Source organism: Calypte anna, chromosome 18 (genome assembly GCF_003957555.1).
Source record: "Calypte anna isolate BGI_N300 chromosome 18, bCalAnn1_v1.p, whole genome shotgun sequence".
Lineage (NCBI taxonomy): Eukaryota > Metazoa > Chordata > Aves > Apodiformes > Trochilidae > Calypte > Calypte anna.
The window spans coordinates 7,802,322-7,826,162 of NC_044263.1; the positions used below are offsets into that span (position 1 = coordinate 7,802,322).

The 23,841-nt window shown below is 40.5% G+C and overlaps 1 protein-coding gene across 1 annotated transcript; it reads left to right on the top strand.

The window, feature by feature from the left end:
* Positions 1 to 885: 885 nt before the first annotated feature.
* TOM1L1 (target of myb1 like 1 membrane trafficking protein) lies at positions 886 to 23,841 on the top strand. The gene is made up of 15 exons (XM_030461828.1): positions 886 to 1,002; positions 1,183 to 1,267; positions 3,459 to 3,537; positions 9,054 to 9,203; positions 9,611 to 9,730; positions 11,098 to 11,205; positions 11,851 to 11,967; positions 15,621 to 15,754; positions 18,131 to 18,191; positions 19,550 to 19,667; positions 20,542 to 20,638; positions 21,144 to 21,204; positions 22,046 to 22,133; positions 22,367 to 22,439; positions 22,924 to 23,841. The coding sequence occupies exons 1-15, from the start codon at positions 945 to 947 to the stop codon at positions 22,970 to 22,972; spliced, it is 1,398 nt and encodes a 465-aa protein (XP_030317688.1). The 5' UTR covers positions 886 to 944; the 3' UTR covers positions 22,973 to 23,841.

The window sequence follows — 23,841 nt, forward strand, 5'->3', positions numbered from 1 at the left end:
GGTGTAGCACAACACTCTCGCTGTCTTTGCAGTCTTCTTTTAAAATAAATTAATCATGTGTTATCAGTTTAAGCAGCAAATTGCACCGAGTATCTGTCTAGAAGTGTACATAGAGTTCTGCTGCATTTGAAAAGCCCAATTTTCTGTGTTCTGATACCTGAAGTGAACGTTTTAACACGACGTCAATCTCATCCCTTAATGTCAGTTCTGCTCTAAGAAGTCCGAGGTATATGCCTAAAAAATTATCAAAATTACCAATGCTGTTCTGTGCCAGTGCTGCAAGACAGGCATTTTTTCCCTTTTCTAGTAAATTTAACTTCAGTTTCCAATTCACAGGTGCCAGGAGGCAGGTTGGAGCCCCTAGGTAGCTTCTACCCAAGTGTTCCTGAGCTTTGTCTTACAAAAATGCCGTTTCTCGTGGTTTCAGCCTTGAAGTCCCATGGAGGAGACAGCTGAGGGTCGGGTTTGGCAGGAGCGGGGGATCCTGTCACGCGTTAAACATCGTCCACGGAGCGGGAAGAGGAGGCCGTGGTTATGTGATCCTGGGTGGCAGTCAGTGGGTGCTTTGGGTCCGGGACAGAGTGCCGGGGTGCGGGGCTGCCCCGTCGGTGAGGCACACGCGTGAGGGGCCGGGTGGGCCGTCTGGCAGTGCTGACCGGGGCTGCTCCCTTCCTTCCCCCGTTAGCACCCACCCGCCGCTCACCGGGGACAGAACCGGGCCAGCCCACGGGGGCGGTGCTGCCCGCACGGCCCGGCCCGGCCCGGCCCGGCCCGCTGTGTTCTGCAACCACGAGCCGCGACGGCACCTGAAGGCAGCTCCGCCCCGGTCCCAGGAAGGGAGAGACCAGCGGGGCGGGAGGGGAGCGGCTGGATCCGGCGGGACGGGACGGCACGGGACGGGGCTGCTGCCCCTCAGAGGCCGCGCAACTCAGCCGGCTGCGGCCATGGCTTTCGGGAAGGTTCCGAAGGATCCTTTCGGCACCGCCGTGGGCAGCCTGGTGGGTGAGTAACGAGGGACGCCGCGTTCCGCCCTGCCCCGCCGCCCGGGGGGCTCCGTTCCCTCCCCGCCGCCCGGGCCGTGAGGGGCTCGGCGGGACGGTGCCTTCTCCCGCTCTCCTCGCCCGTCCCAGCGGGGCTCTGGGTCCCCGGCCGGCTGTACCGCGGCTCCCCTTGGCCTTTCAGAGCGGGCGACGTTCGGATCGCTGCAGACGGAGGAGTGGGGACAGTTCATGCACATCTGCGACGTGATCAACGCGACGGAGGAAGGGTGAGCGGGACCGGGACATCCCGGGGCAGCAGTGCCGTGAGCTGCCCCCTTCTCCTGTGGGGAATGAGCCGCCGGGTGCTGGGCTGAGGCAGCACCTGTGTTGCCCGAGGGAAGGGCAAAATCCCTCAGGCGGGGTACGGCGCGTATGTAAAAGATACCCAAAACGAAACGGCAGCGCTGAGCTGGTGTCTTTGGTTCTGATGGAAGAGTTTTACTTCTCTCGGTGCCTTGTGCAGGATTTGCAGGGATTAAACTTGTGGGCCCTTCCCCGCAGACTAGCGCTAGAGGAAGCTGACAGTGAAGGGTTCCCACCTGAGTCCAATTTTCCACAACCTGCGCTTGCGGGTCCCCCTGTGCTCTGCAAAGCCTGGCCTGGAAAAAGCCTCTGAGCCTACAAGTCTATTTAAAACCCTGCTGTGCTTTTAACTTCATCTGAGCTCCCCACTCTGCATTTTCTCAGACACCCTACATCCTGGCAGGAGGGAGCTGGTCCAGTGGGATCCATCCTATCAGCATGTGTATCCCGACACAGGTGGCCTCCTGCACCGAGCTGCCGGGTCCTGGTTTCCTCAGTCCCTTGCTGCTTTGTGCTTCCTTGTTCCCACCTGTTAAAGGGGGAGGGAGGAAATTTATTCTCATGTATGATCTGCTTCAGAGTTGCCCTGCAAGAGCTCACTCCTAGCACTGGCATGTTTTAGCAGCAGCTGAAGAGCTTTCTCCAGGAGAATGAGTTATGCATTGGTTTCTGCAGAAGTGTCTTCTTTTATATCAACTTTCCCTTCATGTCATTTCTTTGGATCCCACACTCTCACCCATGGTTCTTAGAGCTTGGAAGGTTAATAATAACTCCCTTCTGATCATTGCCATAAGCAACAGCACACTTCGACCCTCAGTGTTAGTTTTTATGTGGCGTTTCCATGCAACAGGGCTTTAAAAATAAACTATTTCCTCTCGTGCACAGCTTATGCTTACAGAGGAACTCCTTATAACTTCCTCCTAGACAACTACTAGTAGTCCCAGTCTGTAACAGGATACCAGGAACAGCAGATCTGCTGTATCTAATTAAGCAAATGGTTATTTTAATGCAATATCCGACTCCTGACCAGAGTATTTCCAGGTGCTTCAGTGAAAGAAGCAAGAGTGAAATAGTAGTAGTACAGCTTTCTGCAAAGGAAAGTTTTTCCTCTCTGCTTTCATCCATCACTTGATGCACTACTAGTATCAGTAAGTATGACATAAGATTAAGAAAAATAGACAAATCATTTCTTTTTTTCTGATTAAGTACAAGATTTCAAACTGAAAAATGTGACAGTGGCAAATACCAATTAATTTCATTTGGTCTGAACTGTTTTCACAGATTTTTTTTTTCCTTTTTAAAAATTGTATTTATACCTCTTGCTTCATCTTAGATTCTAGGGAGATCCTAAAGGGACTTTAGGACATCTTGGTTTTGTTGATCATGAGCATTGAGCTGGTCATAATAATTGTACACTATAGATAGCCCACATTAATCAGGCAAAACTGCTTCCCACATGTGATAAGCTTGATATTATCTTCCACCCTTTTCCTTTTACATAGATAGTTAAAAGATATGGGGTGTATATATAGAAATTAAAATGACTGGGCTAGAAATGCCACCATCTCATAGGTGGAATGGGTTGTCCCTCCGTACATGGTAATTACTCAGATGAGTTAAAAGCATCCTGCAATTATAAAATTGGAACTTAGCCAAGACTCCCCTGCTCCTGACAGCTCTCCAAGGAGACTATTTCTTAATTGCATCATACTTGAAAAATAGGTACCAGTCAATTCTTGATACAGCTGCCAGTTGTTCTTCCCCTTCATAGTAATAAAAGCTAGATAAGTAAATCTACTGTACAACAGTGAAATAATATAATTTTTGTGGAGACTTTGCAGAGCAGAATAACTTTATTTCTCTGCACAAGTCTCTGGAGCAACACAGAGTCTGCAGTACCAAACCTGATTCACTGCTTTGTTACTCTAGCTCAATGCTGAAGTGATTTTGCTGAAATCAATGGGGCAATTGCTCTAGTTTTATGTGGGTGTAAATACAGGGATGAATTTGGTGCCATATCTCAGACTGGTATTTTTGGCTCTCAGATGAAGTTACAAACTAGAAAAAACAGTCTAGCTTCACTGGTAACTTTTTCAACTTAATTTCTTGTCACAGGCCTAAAGATGCTGTCAAAGCACTAAAGAAAAAGCTTTCAAAAAACTGTAACCATAAGGAGATCAGGCTTACCCTGTCTGTAAGTACAGTATATTTATATTAATTAGACACTAAGCAGGAAAACATTTTAAACGATAAGGTGGCATGCAAATTATCACTGACACAACTCTCTGGGATGTTTTCTGTCCTTGTTGTTTGTGTGTACAGCACTGCCACAGTGCAGATCAGATGCTCTCCTGGCGTTCCAGAGAGTCCTGGGTGACTCAAATTCTTAAAGTTATTGTTGCAGTTTTGGTTTTTTTAAACCCATGCTATGTAAAAGCAGTATAGAGCTTACTTGCTGCAGTGACTGTCCCACTGTGGGTGCCCCACCTGTTTGTGAAAGATACAGAGGTTGGGATATTACGTAAAAACTACATTTGAGGATTCTGTTACTCACCTTGTGGTACTGACCCATGGTATGCAGTATGGTGGAATGTGCAATACTTGTTTTTTAAAGGTAAATATTAACGTGTATAAATGAGAAATTTGAATGAAAGTGTTTCAGTGCTCAGTTAAACAGGGAAGCAAGACACAGAATAAGCCACAGAAGAATCAGGTTAGAGGACTGGGTGGATGGGAATATCCTCATTTCAGGTAACCTGGCCTCCAGAATATGACAGTTTCTGAACTATTCCAGAATTTGGGGAAAGTGATTGATTTCAGTCAATTCAAGATTTAACTGGAGTATGTTAAAACAGTTCTCTGTTTTCCACTACACTGATAATGTAAGCAGTAGCAGGAAGTTCCTAGCATTGTCATAAATCTAAGAGTTCCCCACCTGATTTACTCTTGATCAACAATAAGAAGAATCATGCCAGTTGTATTTTAACTTGCTGGAGATTTAAATCTTCATTATTTGTCTAGAAGTATTTTCCTCACAGTTTCCTTTTTTGAGGCTGCAGAGGCCTGTCTGCATTATACTCTGAGTACTCTTACTCATGGGTATGGTATTTGTTGTGCAAAATCATTATCTATATTAATACGTGCTGAGAAGTGATTAAGATAGGTGATTGATAGTGTCAAATTGTAGGTCACTTAGCAATTGCTCAAGTGTCTCCTGACAAGGTAGAGATGCAGATAAATGTGTTAAACATACCAATGTATTCCTTCAGTTCATTCCATTTCCGAACTTCTTTCCTGGCTTCCTCCTCCACTGTCTCATGAGTCACCTTTTTGTGTCTCCTACATGTTTGCATAACAGAAACACTCTGGTTTCCGCTGCAATTGCAATCAGTGTTTGGGATCTGCTTGCTTTCTCCTCCAGCCTTTGTGCACCCAGGTCCTTTCTGAATATCTGACACAGTCAGCTGAAGTTCTGAGAACTCCGTGCTTACATTTAGGAGCCTTTCTGTAGTTATTTACTCTGCAGATATACCCAAGGTGACATTACAGTTTAACTCTTAAGAGCATAAAAGTGGGAGAAGGACCTTTTCTTCAGGTATTTCCAAGGAAGACCATGATCATACTGATTTGGAAGCTCATTGTATTTGCTCACAGATAGAGCATGTACCAGGTTTCAGTTGTGCTTGTAGTTCCACATTTACTCACAGTCACTTTGCTGTTCCAGGCTCCTCTCTCCATGTCTGTTCACACCCTGCCTGCCAGGCAGTCACTTCCTTTTGGCCCAGCTTCTGTTTTCTGACAGCAGGTTTCTTCTCCCTGAGTTTATTTATTTATTTTATTCATTTATTTGAATAGTTGCCAGTTCTTCCTCTTAACTCTCTGTGCTTATATGTTCCTCTTTCTTCCTTGTTCTTACATAAGATATCCTATCCTTACCTCTCCTTCTGCCCCTGAATTTTCTTTTTCTGATTTTCCACCAGTGCTGCCATCAGCTTAGAATGTGTGAAACCTTCCCTTTGATGACCTTATTGCTGGCTGTGTATAACTCTTAACTCCCTTGTTCCCAAATCAGTCCATGTGCTTGTGTTTTGTGTTCTTGATTGCCTTCATGAAAATTGTTCCTATTTCTTATTTTGAAATGCTCAGATTGGAACAGCAAGTCATTGCAAATGGAGAACCAGATATAATTTTCAATACCTAAAGCACAACTGCCCCCATGCAACTCTTGTATCTTAAAAATTGCTTTTCTTCCAAATTTCAACAAATCAGGGCTCTTTTCTTATGAACTGTAAGGTACTGCCTGTGTTTCCTATTCTGTGATCCTCCAGCTTTTGAAATCCTACATCACATCATGTCTCCTACCTGCATTAGATACAACTAAGAAGGCAACAGCTTTACGTTTTCTTTTGGAATGTATTCTGATGCACTTTTATTTACTGAACCTTGAAATTGTAGAATTTAATCTTTCTGTTGAAACTGCTTAAGGAGCTTATTTGCAGCAAATACACACAAAGTCAAATGTGAAATTCTTCATCTGAAGTAGCTCAACCCCACATGTTAAGCCCTGATTGTAAATGAGCCCTCTTAAACCTCAGCAGCATCTTCCTTCTCCTGGCTAATAGATGCTTATTTATTTACTCGGAGGAAAGGGGCTGAGTGCCAGCTGTATAATGTGTTGGCCATGGAGTCAGTTCCTATGCTCCCATCTGCAGAAGTCACCCAGTGCTTGTGAAGTCACATGGATCCAGGTGTATCCATGTCAGGCCCCAGGGTTGCTTCATGCCCCGTCTTTGATAAAGCCAAGCAATCAGGCTTGGCAGTAGCGATTTCCCAATCAGAGTGAGGAGGATTAGAACTTTTAGGCAGGAGTCCAACAAAGTTTGTGTGTGTTATTTGACTCCTTATTTCTAATGGACTTTGGATTGGTAAACTCTGTTTACATTGTGAAAGGCTGAGACACCTGTTTAATGGGCTCTGTAGATCTCCCTTGGTTTTGTAAAAGCCTTTACATCCTGCAGTGCCCCAGGTTTGATGTCTGTCAGCTCTGAGGATCAAAACAGCACATGGGGAAGCAGTGCATTAAACATGTGCTTATCTCTACGTATGGCTACTCACACACTCACACACAAAGCAGTGGGCAGAAATTTAAAATGGAACTATTCTTTCATTTCTGTATTTCATTGCTGGAAAATATTTTAAAGTAAGTAATTGGTTAGCTTTACATTTGGGTGTTTGGTTCTCTGCCTTAGGCTTTTTTCTGGTTTTCCTTTTACTATTCTGTAAGTTTTCGGATGTAAGGAAATTTTAGGATGGCAAATGTGGCCTTCAGATTTTATTTTCTTAAATTAACATTTTACAAAGCGGAGGGTCTAAAAGACAAAAATATGAGAGAGCCCTCTAGCTCCTCAATCAAAAAGGTCCTGATCGATTTTATTACACTTTATGGCATACATGGCCAAAGAGGAAGAGAAAAGGACATTGAGTGAGAGTTAAAGAAATCTATATTTCAGTGTTTTATATAGGTCTCTACTGATAAGAAGTGTAGTTGTCTTTCTGTTATCACCTCCAACTTCTACCCTTTGTTTTTTTCAGTCTTACAGTTTGTCTTTACCTCTGTTAGGGTGCTTGTATACTTTTAGTTTTGTGTTGTTGTCACATGAACCAGAGAGCTTTGATTGTGCAACACACCCTCCTTTCCTCTCAGTGCAGATCCCTTTTCAGCTGGATTTCTGTTATCATAGCAGCTCTGTTAATTCCAACAGCTTTAAGGCCTTCCTGTCATTTAGAGGAATTTGAATGGTTTGGTTGAAGTTAATTTGCTAGTTCTGTTATTAAAACATATTTCTATTGAGGTCCTGTGGGCTTTGTTGTGCAGTGGTTGACTTGGCCACCTTGGATCTGTGCATTCCAGTGGAACTGCTTCAGAAGGTGAAGTCCTATTTGCAACGATAAATAATCATATGGAAATTGTAATGAAAGGTGTTATTAGCATGCAAGTGGCTTGTTCATGAATGGTCAAGTGAAAAATAATTGAGTCAAATTCTTTTTTTCTTATACCAGCTTAGTTTTGCTCTAAGTGAGTGGGCTGTGCTGGCATAATTGAGTGGAGGATCTAGCCCATTAGTTGTGTACTTTCATTCACAGGGTAAATACTCAGTCCCTTAAATAGGGAACAAGTAATAGGGAGCAGCACACCAAATTTCCCATGCAGTGGGCTGAAAATGTTTTATACAGACCATCTTTGAAGTGCTGTGCAAGCAACTGGCTTCGCTTATTAGCATGTGTTTTGTGCACTCTTTCAAAGGAAAAATAATGATTCGAGCCAAGATTTTTCTGTAATTGTGTCTCAGTTTATTGCACAGCAGTCTGCTAGTGTCTCTTTGTTCTACCCTGTTTTTATTTTAGCAGTATATTTTCTTCTAGTTTTAAAACTCTTCTCCTGTAAGTTCCTGATCACACTGGGGCAAAAATCCCCAAGTCCTGAGGCAAGACAATGTTACTAAAATGATTTCAACTTAGTTAAATATAGTCTGCTCTGAATAAGAAAGTGTATTTAACCTACTTTTCTCAAGATTACAGTAGCATTCTTTAAATTCTCTGTATCCTTTTGAGAATATATTCTGTCTGTTGCGTGATTCAGGGGAAGTTTTGTTCCAAAAAAACTCAGAAATTTTGAATACTTGTTAGTTTCTACCCTTTGCTTTCACCTTTCCATCTTCCATCTTTAAATTTGGAGTGAAAGTAAACATACTGTTGAAGACTAAAAGGCACGAGTGACTCTTTTTCTCTACACAGGGGATTGTGGTTCTGTGACAGAACTCCAGATTTGAGCCAGAGTTCTGACTCTGCACCTGATCTGACTGACTGCACTTTCCAATCAAGATTTCTATTGGCCTAATTTAAGGGACTAGGATGTAGTGACAGATTTTGGTGTCTGTTCTGTAACATGGGACTCATAATCAGTCACCGCCAGGTGTACAGGAGAGAATTATTATGTCACTGTCACACACTGTTGTATGTGGTAGGGCAAACATGTTACTTGCAGGGATCCTACTCTGACAATTCCAAGCAGAGTTTTGGAAGCAGAGTTATTTTGTGACAATTATCCTGACAATTGGAACAGTACAGCAATTCTGCTCTAAATCAATGTGACCTTTAAAATGCGTGGAGAAATTGTACTCCGAGTTGTTGAATTTGCTCTTTCCTATTTTTTCATTAGTCTCTCACTAACAGGGCAGATTAGAAGAAAGGCAGTTAGTATTATTTTCTCTTGTAGACCTCTTCAGAATCTGTCAGACCAGGGTACCTACGTGCTAGACAGTGAATTAATTGTATTTCTGAATTTGTGCAAGCAATTTCTTAAGCTGTGGACAGATTTCATGTTGTTAAGGTACCATGTGTTCATTAACTGCTATGATGTGGAAACAAATGTGACCATGGTTCTCTGTTAAAAATAATATAACTCTGGCTAACAGATCTCAGTCTGTATTGCATAGGTACAGCACTGCACACAGTGAGCTCTTGTTTCCCTGTAGTAACCTCATCAGACATTTTAGTGAGATAGCTGACAATAATCTGTTCATTCTCGTTTGTACTTTTCCCTGTAGCACCTCGGAACAAATTGAACAAAAGGAAACAAAAGCAGTTAAGTTGCTTGTTAGGTTTTTTTTTTCCTACTATCTGTTTAACAGAAGCTTTATGTGTGTGCAGCTGCTTGACATGTGCATAGAGAACTGTGGCCCGAGATTCCAGTCTCTAGTTGTGAAGAAAGATTTCTGTAAAGACAAGCTGGTGAAACTACTGAATCCAAGGTACAATCTGCCAATTGACATGCAGGAGAAAATTCTGACCTTTATCATGGTAAGTCCAGAGCAAACAGGAAGTGTTTGTGTCTCAGCTGTATGGTAAACATTTAATAATGCAGCATTAATAGACTCACAGGAGCTTCTTCCTTAAGCAGAATTTATTCTTGCTGCTTCTGCTTTGTGCAGGAGTGGCACAGATTGGATGACAAAGGGAGAGAACTGGAAATCTGTCAAACTCCACCTTTTACACTACATTCCCCTCAGTCTATAAATGTGCTCCTGCTGTGTAGCACTTAGCAAGTGGGATGAGAGAGAGCTTTGGAGCTTTTGTGGTTCCTGTTGCTTTGGATGGTGTTAGCTGGAGTGGCTGGAGGGAATGACCTGCATTGAGGACCACCTGTTTCAGAACTGCTTCTCTGACCATTTCTGTGACTCTTCTCATCCCTCCAATTTCAACACCAGACGTGGGCCCAAGGGTTCCAGGGAATGGTGGATGTGAGTGAAGTGAAAGAAGTTTATCTAGAATTGCTGAAGAAAGGAGTGGAGTTTCCATCTTCTGACACCTGCAGAAGGGGACCTAAGGTGGGGATACTCAAGGGTACTTCATTAATCATTGTAAATCAGAAACAGGATGTGTTGATTTTACAGGTGTGTTAGGGTTTTGGTTTTATCTTTGTTTATTTAAATGCTCCAGGGCAGAATATGACCAACCTACTTAAGCATTCAAGAAGGAGTCAGTTTCAATTATAACAGCTAAGATAACAACATAGAAACCTGGCCTATATAGTAGTTTAGCTTAATTTATCTCAAACCACAGATTAGTGGATATGTTCTCAAAAATGAAGCATCTCTCTGTTGAGACTTTCAAATTGTGCAAAAGATTTGGGCACACTCTTTACTTCAAAATGAACGAGAGCTGAGTGCTCCAAACTTGTCAGCTTCTGAAAGCCTCAACTAAAATGAGTAAAATTTTGACAAAAAAATGTACCAATCAGAATTATCAAGCATCCTCTATCTTTAAGATTAAACCAAGAGGGGTAGAAATCAGTAAGAAAATGTTATTGTCCATATATCTCTTCAACTGTCTACACAGTTTGTCCACAGTAACTGTTATTTAGGATATGTCATAGATATCATGGTGCAGCATTTAGAATATTAAGTATGGATTGAGCACCAGACATCAGCAGAAAATACAGTACTCATTTTAAAGTCTTTCTTTCTGGATTTTTTGTTGTTAGGAGTTTTTGCAAGAGTTTTGGGAAGCATGAAAGTTCGCCACCACTGATCGGTGGTTACAGAATCAGATGTGTAGTCAGTGCAGACAGAAATAATTAAAATTTATCCTGGGTTTGATAACTGGATAGTGGAGTGCACAAAAGCTTATGTATTTAAAGGTGGTTTTAAAGAAGCTGTGTGGAAAATAATGCTCTCATTAGATTTTTTTCTTACCAACTGCAGTAGACACAGCTCTGTCTACCACATGTATCTTCCACTCAAAATCAGTGGCAAACCTTATGCTGATGTTAAAAACAGCAGAACTGAACACAATTTTAAATCAGTCTGTAGGAAGTGGAGGACATGAAGCATGTAGTCTTGTGCAGGATCAAGTTTGAATTTGATTTTTTTTTTATAGCAATCAGTTCAAATGCAGTGCAAATGAAGCTTTCTGCAGACAAAGCATCCCAGCTTTGCAATCTAGAAGGCCTTTGAACTTGTACTTCCAAATCCATTTAAAAGATACCTGAATTCCAAACCTCATTTCATTACAAAATAGCCATTAGATTTGTTCTTTCAAATAGACCTGGCTCAGCAAATTCCCTTAGAGCATTGATTATGAGAAAGCTGATGCCATTATCTAGTCTGACAGAGATTCTTTGGAGTTCTCTCACCTGGATGTCTGTTTCAATTATTTTGTTAAAACCAAGCTCTGCTCTTTTGCCTTTCCACAGACTTCATCCCAGCCTTCTACAAAGTCATCACCATCTTCTGCTAATCCTGGAAAATGTTCTTTACTGCCTCTTCCCACTGGCCCAACATTGTTGTTGACTCCTGAGCAGGTGCAGTACTCCATGATCAAAGTGGGTGGTTCCACTCAAAATATAGTGGTCATGTTTGACTTGGACAGCCTGGGCAGATAGAACACCAGAAGGGAGCCTCAGTTCAAGTGGAATAGTTCTATATTTATGGTTTTAGGTTCATTCTCCTGAAAATGTTTGATATGGTGGTGTGCCAAAGCAAAGTGGGCAGACTTGAATTCAATAAATGCCAGGCTGTACCCCAGCCAGAAAATGGAGCAATTTACTCAAGCATGATGTCCACTGATCTTGTTATGCAAATTGATAAAAGTTGCTTCTAATATAAGCGAGAAAGCCAAGCTTACTTGTGTGAAGAAATTATTCTAAAAAATAGAAAGGAAAGGACAGTTCACTTCCATTCCTGCTTGGACTGTAGGTAGCTAAAAGAGTAACATTAATGAGAGGGATTAATTGTAAGGAGAATGAGTAGTGCTGTCAGATTTGGATTAGTTGTATTGCACATATAAAAGCTGAGCTGTTCATTTTCACAGTCTGTCACCAGAGTAGAATAATACCAGTTAAGTCTGTATTATACCTGATGGGTAAGAAAGTACATGTTAGAGATAAGAATCATTCTGCTCATTCACTGTTCACCTACACAATATTCTGTGTCCTTGAACTGAACAGATTGGGAAACTGTACAGTGAACTGGATATGGCAAAAATGAATGTGAGAGTCATGTCTTCCATATTAAGAGAAAATGTTCCTGGCTCTGAAAATCCTGATGATATGAATCTTCTACAGGTATGCAGTAGTACATTGGTAGGAACTACTGGTTTGGCATGGTCAAAGTTGATTTTAAAATGTGTTGTATTCTTTCTTCTGACATCTGGATTCAAGTTGCCAAATGTAATCCATCAGTAGGTTTCTGGGTTTCTCTCTCTGGTTTTGCTCAGCTTTCTCTCATCACCTTCCCCTGAAGTCTAGATAGTCAGGAAAGGACAATACAGCTTACAATGCAAATTTAAGCTCTAGGGAATTCCAAAGGCAAAGGAATTTCATAATGGAGCGTTCTCTGTTAAGCATGTTCTGTCAGACAGCCCTGAGAACATTCCAGTTGAATGCAGTTGCCTTGTGGGAAAACAGATGATGACACAGTCTCCCTCTCATCCGTCCTGGTGTTTTCAGTGCTCTCTTTATTATTACCAGTACCTTAAAGGCAGACTGAAGGCCAATGAAGAATATGAAGCATTGGTTTTATGTCCATGACCTCAAAGACTGGGAGCTTGCTGTGCTATAGGTGAATCTACATGTTCTTAAAGTATAGCCTGAAGAACTGTATTGCGATACTGCAGCTCAGATGTGACACTGAATGTGCCTTCCTCCTCTGATGTCATTTCTCCTTCTCCCTCACACTCTGTTTTCTATTTTAGAACTAAAAATGCTGTGTTACTTTAGCATTTTAATAGTGACCTCTGTCAGTAGACATTTTTCTGTTTCAAACTGGCTTGCAAGAATTTAAAAAGCTTTTATCACATCCTTCTGTTTCCAAATTTCCATCTGAACTTCTATGATAAGGAAGCACTGATAATTGATCCACATGAAGTGTGTTGGAGAACTGATCTAATTTTTGCAAGCCTTCAGTGTGCTGCTTTTGTCCAGTGGACAATTTTCTTGGCAAGAAACCTTTATTAGGTGCTCTTTCCTTCGAGGTCATTCTGTTCAGCTGTGTGCATTTATGGATTGGTTCCAGCTGGAGGTGAGGTTACTTATTGTGAGGGGGGTGAGACACTGGCCCAGGTTGCCCAGAGATGCTGTGGCTGCCACATCCCTGGAAATGTTCAGGGTCAGGTTGGATGGGGCATGGAGAAACCTGGTCTGGTGGGAAGTGTCCTTCACCATGCAAGGGGTTTGGAATTTCCAGCCCAACCCATTCTATAATACTGTGATACGGAGAGATAGGAACAGTTTGCCACCATCTGGCATCTTTAATGACAGGCAGCACTCCTGGTTTGAGGGAACCAGATAGGAGATAGACACAATCTCTCAGTGGTTTTTCCTCCCCTGGAAATTCCTTTCATCTCCAATGCTGTCCCTTTTGCAGTGATCTGTGGAGCTTGAAGTTCAAGAAGGAAGGGCCTGTGAAGCAAGGATCTGAGCAGAGACACCTAAACACAGGCAGAGCAAACTGCTGCTGCAGTAGATGATGGAGGGGTTGCTTTGCCTGCACTAAGAGATTGAGTATAGGTTGTTCCAGCTATGGACACCACCCAAACATCTGATCTGTGGCTTTTCTGTGCTTTACTCTCTGTAGTGTTTCTGCCACCAGGGAGGTTGCCAGGGTGTAAACTGACCTTGATGATTTAACCACCCCGTGAATGATACCCCTGGTAGAATATGCTGGTTTAGTATAATTGGCCACCTCTGTCTAGTCCATGACAAGGTTAGTGTTTCTGGTTGTGAAACAGGAAAAGTGTGTCTTTATTTTCCTGTCTCTGGCCCCTCTACATGTGGGCACACAGGTTATGTTGCCCACAGAAAATCAGTGGATTCCTACTGACGCTCCCAGTAATAAAATTGTTGGCAAAAGCTTGAGGACAGGGTGTGGAGTTCCCATTTGTGGGGGAGTGACTGAAAACTCATTCTTTCTCTGTTAATTTCACTGTTACTCTTTCTGTTCTTTTGCCCTGTGCACCTGGTGGCATGAAGCATCAAGCATTCCTGTTTAATATTCCCTTTTGTTCGTGGCTTTACCTGAACTGCTTAGATTAGGCTTTTGTTGTCAGAAAGCAGAGTCCTTAAGTGAAGAGTCATTTGTTTAGCATTAAATGAGTTGTAGACATTAATTTCAGTCCTTTTGAGTATCTGGAGCCTCTCAATAAAAAAATACCACGGGGTAGCTTCACCACAATATGTTTTCAGGACTGGAGCTTCTTTAGCAGCAGTTTGGCTCCTTTTCTCCACCCTGTTTTGGACAAGGTGTAAGATAGCTGGTGTTGCTGAAAGTATTGTGCTAAACCAGTTAAAGAATAGTTAAAGCTCAGCATCAACCAGACTGAGTAGCAAACTTCTGTACCAGACAGGCATACTGGATGGACATGTAGGAATTGAGTCCCAGGTGATGAACTGGTAAAAAGTAGCATGAACTCACTGTAATCAGTGATGATTGTTTACACCAGCTCATAGTCCATCATTGTAAAACTCCAGTTTTCAAAATGTAAGAGTGCATACATCACTGGGGTAAGAGCAGAACCTGGGAAGTCTGTGTATGAAACAAGTGTCTCAGTTTCCTTTTCTATTGAATATTGCTATTTAGAAAGGAGCCTAAAAATATAGGCTGTTGTAATGGAGTGTTAAGAAATACACATTTCTTAAATGCAGATCAGGTAATAAAGTGGGGAGATGTTTTAAATTTAATTACAAGCATTAAACTGAATATATTTTTGTGGGCCAGGAAGACACAGTACCAGAAGGTACAGTGCACTGTAATCCTATTGCAGGTTTGGCAAAGGGGTGCAAAATTTCTCTTTAAATAAGACAATTTATTTGTATAAAGTTTGTTGGTTTTTTATTTTTTGGTTTTTTTAGGAGAAGCCAGATCTCTTTGAAAATAATACCAGAGCAATTTTCTGTATAGCAGAGTAATTTTCCTTCTCCTGATTTTTATTTTTTTCCTTAAGTGGAGCCAGCAAGCATTTGCAGATGCACTGAGGGGGGAAAAATGTTGGCTGAGTAATGTTGGCTGAGTAGAAGTTCCTGTTGCTAAAGAATTTGTTTCTTTGAACATGTAAAATCTGCAATGGAGAGGAACATAAATAAACTGTCTTCCATTTCAACTGGCAATAAAGCAAAATTCTGCTCAATAAACTCATAATTCTGTTAGCTGATTCTGCTGGGTTTATGTTGCTTTTCCAAAGAGTGCATAGATGAAGTGTTTCCAAACTTCCCCACTTAGAGGAATAGTTAGAGCTAGAAAAGTCTTGCATCACTGTGGTTTGTTAGACTGCTATTGTCTTGTCTTCAAGCAGAGGTTTAGCAGGATCACATCCATTACATCCATCTGAAGTATCCTGCTGGGTTTAATCAGCTTCAAACAGGATCAAATCAAATTTGCTCTGCATCACCCAGAGGGGTCTTAGTTTTTTGGTTTTTGCAATTTGTAATTTAGATTTTAGAGACAGATAGAGCTTCAGAAATATAGGTGGGTCAAGAGGTAGGGGTTGGGTGGGGGTAGGAGTGTTGGCTGTGATAATAGGAGTTGTCAACTTGCCTTGCAGAGATCAAAGACATGAAAATTATGCTATTTGCAATGTTTGGTATGCATGTGGTTTGTATAAACTAAGGAATGTCACTCATGACTCTGCAGCCACCAAGTATCTTATCATTTTTCTGCAGAACTGACAAACTGGGAGACCACAGTTACAATTTATTTTTTTTTCTTCCCCTTCCTCTGGCAGAAATTGTATAAGACCTGTCGGATGATGCAGGAGAGGATCATGGAGTTGTTGGTGGCAGTGGAGAATGAAGATGTGATAGTGGAATTAATACAAGTAAATGAAGATCTGAATAATGTCCTCCTGGGACATGAAAGGTAAGTACAAGGCTTCTCTCCTCACATTTGGTATCCTAATTGAATAAGTGTACATAATGGACACAGATGGTCCCTACATCTAATGTTGATTCTTCACAGGAAGACAGATTTTATCCTTAAATCTGGAAAAGAAAGACAATTGCAAAAGAGAAAATCATGTACTTGCCTAAATGCTTCAGAAACTGGTCACAAAGGAAGTCAGAAACCCATTAGAATGCGATCAGAGAACTTAGCAGCATAGATGGGGAAATCAGATGGAACCATGTAAACAAAAATCACCTGGGAATTTAACATTCCTTTTTGGGAGTTCACAGCAAATGTGCCATCAGTCTTCTACAAACCCTTTGGTTCTGGTGATGGTCCTTATCTCTGTTAAGTGTATATATGCTTCCAGGAAAGAGTACTTGTTCTCTTTTCTGAACAACTTTGACAGCTTTACTGCAGAAATCAGCCATAGAATAGCATTCTGCCTCATTGCATGCTTAAGAGAGTCACTTGCTTTCCTCAGCTGGATTGAAACATGTTCTTCTGCTTGTCTTACAGCTGAAAATTTTTTTCTCTCACACATGGAAGCACTGCAGTATTGCCTGTTATGTCCCTGGTAGTGTGAATAGATGAGAGTAAAACAGAAAAAATATTTAAACTCAAAATTCCATTATTATCTCCCAAAATCTGTCAGTGTGTATACTCATGGAGAGTATTATGGTGTAATAGGAACTGGCCTTTCATGCTCAATGTTTCATCTCCTCCGTGGCCAAGAAATGTTCTAGAGATCATTGTGTCAAGTACAATGGTTCATGATTAAATTTAGCAGATTTTTAGAGAGAAAAACCATCTGTTCTTGAGTCTCTTCTAAATGCTGCACTGAAAATGCCACCAATATTTCAAAGAGCCAAGGCTCAAACTTTGGGCCTGATCTTGACAATGTTTAGGTTTTGTTTATTGTTAAATCTTTTGTCTAGAGCAGTGTTGGCCTATTTTACAGTAACTACCCTGAAAGAACTGTGGCCTCACTTCTTGCTTTCAGAAGTTTTCGTTTTAGTGCTTTCATTTTAGTAAAGCAAAAATAGAATTCTCTTCAACTTCTGTAGAAGCCAGGTGTGGGCTTGCATTTTTGTTATAACTGATGAATTCTGGCAAGGCCACAAACCTCTTGAACTATTTGTGGGTATAACAAATTCCTTATAAAAGACTCACCTGGTGACTGAAGGAGGAAATAATTGGACATTGTGAAACTGGACAGAAAGCTATGTTTTAGTATTATAATGCTATGGTTTATATGTAATGAGTCTTTCTGGGTGCAGATGCACTGCACTTCAATGTTGGTAAGTATAAAAATGTATTTGGTTAATGTTTCTTGGAGAAGAATTGTTCTTTTTAATTGCCTCTGAACAATGAGATGAGTAAAGGACAAACTGATTTTCACTAGCTGCATCTGCTTCATACCATGAGTATTGTTTGAAGACAAGTCAGGCTGCATTCTCTCTTTCCAATTATTAACATGGAGTCTAAATTAAATCAGGAGCTGTCACCACTGTGCATCAAACTGGCCTCTTGTATGTAACCATGCCTCCCTCTAGTGGCTTTACCAACTTTCTGGTTCATCTGTATTTCAGTTCAGTATTTGTGTTCTGCAGTTGGAAAGGTTTTCTTTCATCTATTCCTTCCTCCTTGTGGCCTCCCCAGTATGGTGATCCTGAATAGCAGAGGCACTTGTGTAGACACTCTCATGTCCCTGCCACATAGGGCTCTAACTTCTAAAAGGGTTTGAAGTTATGGATGCTGAGTATCAGTATCACTTGAGTGGCCCTCCCTGGACCCAGTGTAGAGCACTTTTATGACTCCTGGTACATAAATAGTTATGCAAATGGGTTGTTTTGTTTCCTCTTTGACAAAAAAATTATTTCAAATGCCAGATCTAATGAGACTTCTGTGTCCCAGAGCAGGTGTGTGGTTTGTCCTGAGAAGGAATGAGGGAATATGGGGACCTCTGAGGACAGAAGACTTTCTGGGGCTCAACTGGGAGACTCTTCTGGTCAGCAGGCAGATTAGGCACAGACTTTGTTCCTAAGTACAAACTTTATTGTCAGCTGTGCCTTGGGTTTGCTTTGAAAGAAGCAGATGGGTGGCTGCAAAAGTGAGCCCAAACCCAAACTCCTGGGGTCAGCAGAGGTGACCAAAAGACCAGAGCCCTGGAGCAGAGGGAGTGAAAATGCTAGCTCAGAGACAGGAACCCCAAAGAAAAGCACCTGTAGTGTGTGTTCAGTGCCTTTGGAGTCTTTTGATAATCAAACTTTAGTTATAACTGGTTTTGTATTCTTGTAAGTGGCAAGTCAGAAATGCCAGAGTGGACATTTAACTCTGCACCTTCCCCAGGTTCTCTCGAAACAGAGTTCGGTTTTTGGAGAACCAGAGAATCCAACGGGAACGCACAGAGGTAATTACAGCTGAGCTGTGAATGCAGGTCTGTGAGCATTCCTGTTTCTCTTCATGGTGAAAAATATACTTTGGATTGATGCAGAATTTTATTCCCTAGTTGAGAGGTACAGGAGACGACTCTTACCAATATTTTTGAAGCCTCACTTGAAAAATTTCTTGTGAATTCATGTAACTAAAGTAGCATATAATGTCAAATCTAAAATGGAAGCTTGGTCAGGAAAAATGATAGAGAGAAAGAGCTCTATTCACATGCTGGTTTATTGCTTCCACAGCTAAGCACTGCTCTCTGCCAGATACAAAATGAGGAACCACAATGATTCTTTTCATTTCATCTCTGTTAAGCATTTACAGACTGAAATAGTTTTACACTTTCAGAATTCACTATTCCTGATGTTTGTTTTTTCCTGCATCAAAGCTTTTTCTGAATTGTGAATAATGGCTTTAATGACTATGCTTTATTGATTGATAATTACAGTTGTTAATTATATTGCCCAAAGTACTTTTGCATGTTTCAGGTTCTGCTAAGCTCTAATTCTGTAGTCATCTAGGACTCAATATGGAAATTACTGTGCTGTGAATTCTTAAATGCAGCTGACAATTATTAAAAAAAGGTAGAAGACTATCTTGTTTTCCTTGAAAAGCTGCTATTGCTACATTCTGGTTATGCAGGTGGAAGGTTTTGCTTGATGGATCCACTGTTGGATTAGTTAATCCAACTAATGCAATTGGTGCATTTTATATTGGTCAGGAGTCTCCAAATTTAAAATGCATATTTTAATTTTTTTTATAATCTGTTATTACCAACCCATATGATTCAAGCATATGGTTTTACTAAAATCTTTGGTTGGCTTCATTTTTAATTCTAATAGGTTCACAGGAGGAACAAAAGGAACCCTTTTCTGTGTCTTTGGAAATGTGATTTTGAAATTTGCCTGTCCAAAACAGGACTGAAGAAAAAATCAAGTCTCCTAAAGATGTATAAAAACTCAGTAACACAATAAGTAACATGGAAATAATTGTACAGGATCAATCAGAAGATTTATACCATCCTGTATCTAAACAAGCTCATGGTTGCTTTTTAGAATAGTTTTCTTAAGATTTTTTTGAAATGGCAACCTTGCTGAAAATGGTGTTTTCTACAAAGCTTTCTGTTTTCTCATTAGCTATCTTTCATACACACAAAAAATCATGTTCCTCTCTCATACTTGCCAACTTTCTGGTTTTAAAAATTTATCCTCTGTAAAACAGCAATTTGTTTCAAACTATGTCAGTTCCTTTTTAAAAAAAAGCGTAAAAAGCAAACTAAAACACACACAAATTCCAAAAAAACCAACTTCTTCCTTTTCAAATGTTTAGCTGTACAGGAAACAGCCATCTGCTCCCTCCAGTGATCTACTTGACCTCTCAGTGGATGCTGCATCCCCTGTGCCAGCCCTGATGCAAACTGACTCTGCAGTGTCTCCCTCAGGCCTCAGTAAGTGATGAATTCACTTCCCTTCCGGTCTGATAGGGTTGGTTTCTAAAGCAAATCATCAAGAGCTAAGGGGAGGAATCAAGAAGATTCTTGTAAGAGAGAAAAATCTACATCATGAAGTTAAGCAAGTTCCTGGAATCTCCTTAAAAGGAGAACTGATGTTCTGTGGATATAAGAAAATAACAAACAAACAAGTGAGGTAGCATGAGGTTCCCTGTAATTTGTTTACAGTGGAAGCAATAATTTTTCCCACACTAAAATTTGAACGTGTAGAACATGCTCCATACTCTATTACAGTGAAACCTGTAAAGCAGTCTGGTTTTTCCTTTTTCTGTAGGTTTGGAAGAGAGAAACATACTCATACTTCTCTGATACTCTCTTGATTTACTAAGTTTTTTCAGGAGGCACTTGTTAGAAGCAGTTGAGGGATAGTCATCTCTTATAGATTTAGATTTCTTCCATAATCAGAGGAGTGAGGAAAGCTCCTAACTGAGGTATCCTGAATTATTGTCTGCAGAAGCCCCTTCTTTATCCTCTCTAGGGGAGTCTGTGTACTGAAGTTAAGGGTATGAATATTCCCCAGGAGTAAGTGCCTGTAATTCCATTTCAGTCTTAGAAATAGTGAAGGGAGTTTTAAGTGATGTCTACCAGATACAGTACTACTGGAGATGTTATGACATTTTAAGGAAATAAATAAATGACATCTAAATCTTTCTCAGTTATTAAAATTTTTCCTTTCATATGATAAACACCAGTTCATTTCAGGTTCTTTATATTCCTTACAAACAAAATTTTACCCTTTCAGTGTTCATAGTATGACTAACATCTGTTTAATAATGTTCAAATGATCATTAATTATGACTTGGAATTTCAGATTGCCTCTCTGCACACCCTGAAGATGAGAACAGGCACCATCCATCAATTTATCCACAGATAGAATTAGCAACTGCTGCAAAAGCTCAGCAATTCCCGTGAGTATATCTGCTGCAGAAATGGTAACAGTTCTTCAGGGATATTAATACTCTCTAGTTCATCTGATTTAATTTACAGAGAGCTCTGAGAACACAGATTTACTGTTTTTAAACATTAGTCCAGTAAAATAACTGAAGCCTCCCTGTTTGCTAAACATTGCTTAACGTGCTTAAAGATGCAGAACTCCTGCAGCACTGTTTAGTCATAGACCTAAATTTATCTCCAGAGTCATAACATACTTGAGATGCAATGGCTATCTGGTTGAGTGTTGCCAGTGTTGCAGTGCAAGGGAGAAAAAGATGAATTGTACAGGTCAGTAAGAAGAGTTTAAGGGATGAGAGGTGTCCTTGTAGCTAATTCATGTAAAGGGGACACTGTCCCACCAGCCTGTGCTGCTTAGCTGTGGCATAAGGTGAAGACAGACCAACAGATAAATAAAGTAGCAATCAAAATTTACAGCTTTGGTGGTTTCTCAGTTACTTTTTATGTATTGCTCTCTCCTAGATTTGCAACTGAAGCACAAAACAATAGCGTAAGCAGCCCAGCTGGACACACATATAGCAATGTGAGTAACTCTCATCTGCAGAATAATCAATCTTTACTGGCAGCTGTCAACAGGAGAACTGTTTGGATTTACTCTGATTACTGTTCAAATGGGGATACAGAGATTATTCTGTGGCTCTTCTCCAGACAACAGGGAACATCTGTATTTGGTAACCAGGCCAGCTTTCCTCTTGGGATACCAGAGATGCTTATTTTAAATAACATATTCTTGAGTCCAGCACAATCTCAGGGGAGTCTGCAGTTGCTGTATTGTTTGTGTTTAATCTGTTGGTGTGTGAAGCAAGTTGAGATCTCTTTCTGCTGCCATTTTATTATTCTGGTGTGCTTCCTATCTCAAATAAGATACCTTTTAAAACAAACAAACAAGTGAAAACCCAAACACCAAAACTAAACAACCCACCAGAAAAAAACCACTGAAAAATCAATCACAGTGTAGGACAAATGCTGTAGACAAACACCCAGGACAAAAGGCAGGCAAAGAATAGGGACTATATAGGGACTTCGAGGTAATGTTGCCTCATTATGGCAACATTATGAGGCAGTATGAAGTAAAAAGGATGAGAAGGTTCCCCCACGTACCCATGCATATTGCCTGTTCTAAAAAGCAGATAAGTGTGTTGTGAATGTTGCAGTCTTTGAGTAACATAACAAATTGCACAGAATTATATAAATGTGCTTTGAACTTTGTGTAGAGAAAGGATATGAGTACATTGATAACTATTGACCTTAGAATTTACCTGCTATAATCCAAGAGTCTAAAGATAAGTTGGCAGTTATGGAAGTGAAGTCAAACCAGTTCTCATGGAACAATCAGTTTATGCCATTTTGCTTGATTTCCTCAGCTGGCAACTCCTTTAAGCCCAGTGCCTCTGAACCCAGTAAATCTGCAGGCTGGACATCCTACATCATTAAATGGATCATCCCCAGCAGGTAATGTATATTCTGCAGACCACCCAAGTTTTGTAGGGATATACAAAGTCAAGGAGCAGCAACAAATGTTCACAAAAGGAAGTAGACATGTCTGTCCATTTTAGTATTTAAAGCAACAAGATACCTTGTTGCTTTCAGTATACTTTCAGGAAGATAGAAAAATGTAACATGTAGCAAGCAGGCATTTCAGTTATGTTTCAATATGGATTTAACTGCCTGTCTTTATTCTTCAGCTGCATCAAAGAACAAGCCACAGTCACCTCATTACTATGAGGTAATGGAATTTGATCCTCTGGCTCCCACTGAGTAAGTAACTTCTTTAATATTGTAAAGTTTTCTTAAGATTCCAAAGGTGAGGCTTCTAAGTTGGCTTTTTCTGAGTGAGAAAACAGACCACACTCTTTGGACCGAGTTAACTGACCATCTGGATCACCTGTGTGATTTCAGACATCTACACAGAACTTATTTTTGAGGTAGGATAACAAGGTTTTATTTATGTAACTATTATAGTACTCACATGCACTTTTGCATTTTGCTGTCCTGTTCCCAAACTTAATTCACTGAGTGGCAATGTGCAGAGGTTCATCATTAAATGCATCATTAAATGCATCATTAAACGCATCACCAGACACCACAAACTGGGCTCATTGTTTCTGTGTAAACATGGGATGCTACTCCATTAGAGAAACACTATAAACTCATGGCAGTTTATGGGCAATATTTTATTAATGCACTTTTTCAAAATGAAAACAACTGTGATGTAGGAGTTGCCCTGTTCCTTCTCTTTCAGAGCTATTTATGAAGAAATTGATGTTGTGCTGAAGACAGAAGTTAAGTAGAATACAGAATGCTGAAGGTGGAGGTGAAGTCTTTTACTGGACACACATTATTTTCTGATGCTGGTTCTGCATGGTGCTTCCTGTCCTGTACAAGTGAATAACAACAGGTTTTAGATTTGGACACAGTAGATGAGTATTGGAATGCTAAGCTGTGATGAAGTTTGAGTTACTTGGATCTGCACCTTGATAATTTGTTTTAAATGTTCAACAGTGGATTCCTCAAGGTGACTAACATGATTGTTTTCAAGTATTTTTGAGGCCTTTAAAATATGATTTCTAATATGTAGTTATACTTGATACATGTCTGAAGAGACAGTGTTACTTTCCTGCAGTCATTTTCTGAATATGGATTTTTTTTCTTCCTAAAAGCCTGCAATATAGTTGTATTTCTGTCTTGGAAAGTATCAGAGCTGGGACATGAGGTGCTCTCATCCATGGTTAACAGAACAGAAAAAAACCTGTTTATTCCTACACTGTTGCTTTTCTTTACTCAGTAAATATTGGAGGGGAATCGATCATTTCTTTCCATGTTCCTGACCTGCAGATTGCTGTTCTGGTGAAGGAAAAAATAATCATCTACAATGCAGATGAGCAATAGTTACCCATTTATTTTACTCAAGGTATTTAACTCTGTTAATAATAGTTTTATCTTTAAATAATTAAAGTGCCTTATCTATTTGAATGCTGAATGTAAAATGTGCACTTTAACGAGTACAGTACTCTGAACTTATAATTCACATAAAGTTTGAGCACTTAGTTCACATTCATGGCTGATATGCTATTTTTTGTGAAATACTGCATTTTAAGTGTTCATTGTGGTAACTCTTTAAGTGATACAAAGTTCTCAGTTGGTTATGCAATTTTTGTAG

Bases quoted from the DNA above. Each gene is read 5' to 3' on its own strand.
- TOM1L1 (XM_030461828.1), top strand. From the start codon at position 945: ATGGCTTTCGGGAAGGTTCCGAAGGATCCTTTCGGCACCGCCGTGGGC. The intron at 1,003-1,182 runs GTGAGTAACGAG...TTGGCCTTTCAG, and splicing joins CGCCGTGGGCAGCCTGGTGG to AGCGGGCGACGTTCGGATCG. The intron at 22,440-22,923 runs GTAAGTAACTTC...CTTCTCTTTCAG, and splicing joins GATCCTCTGGCTCCCACTGA to AGCTATTTATGAAGAAATTG.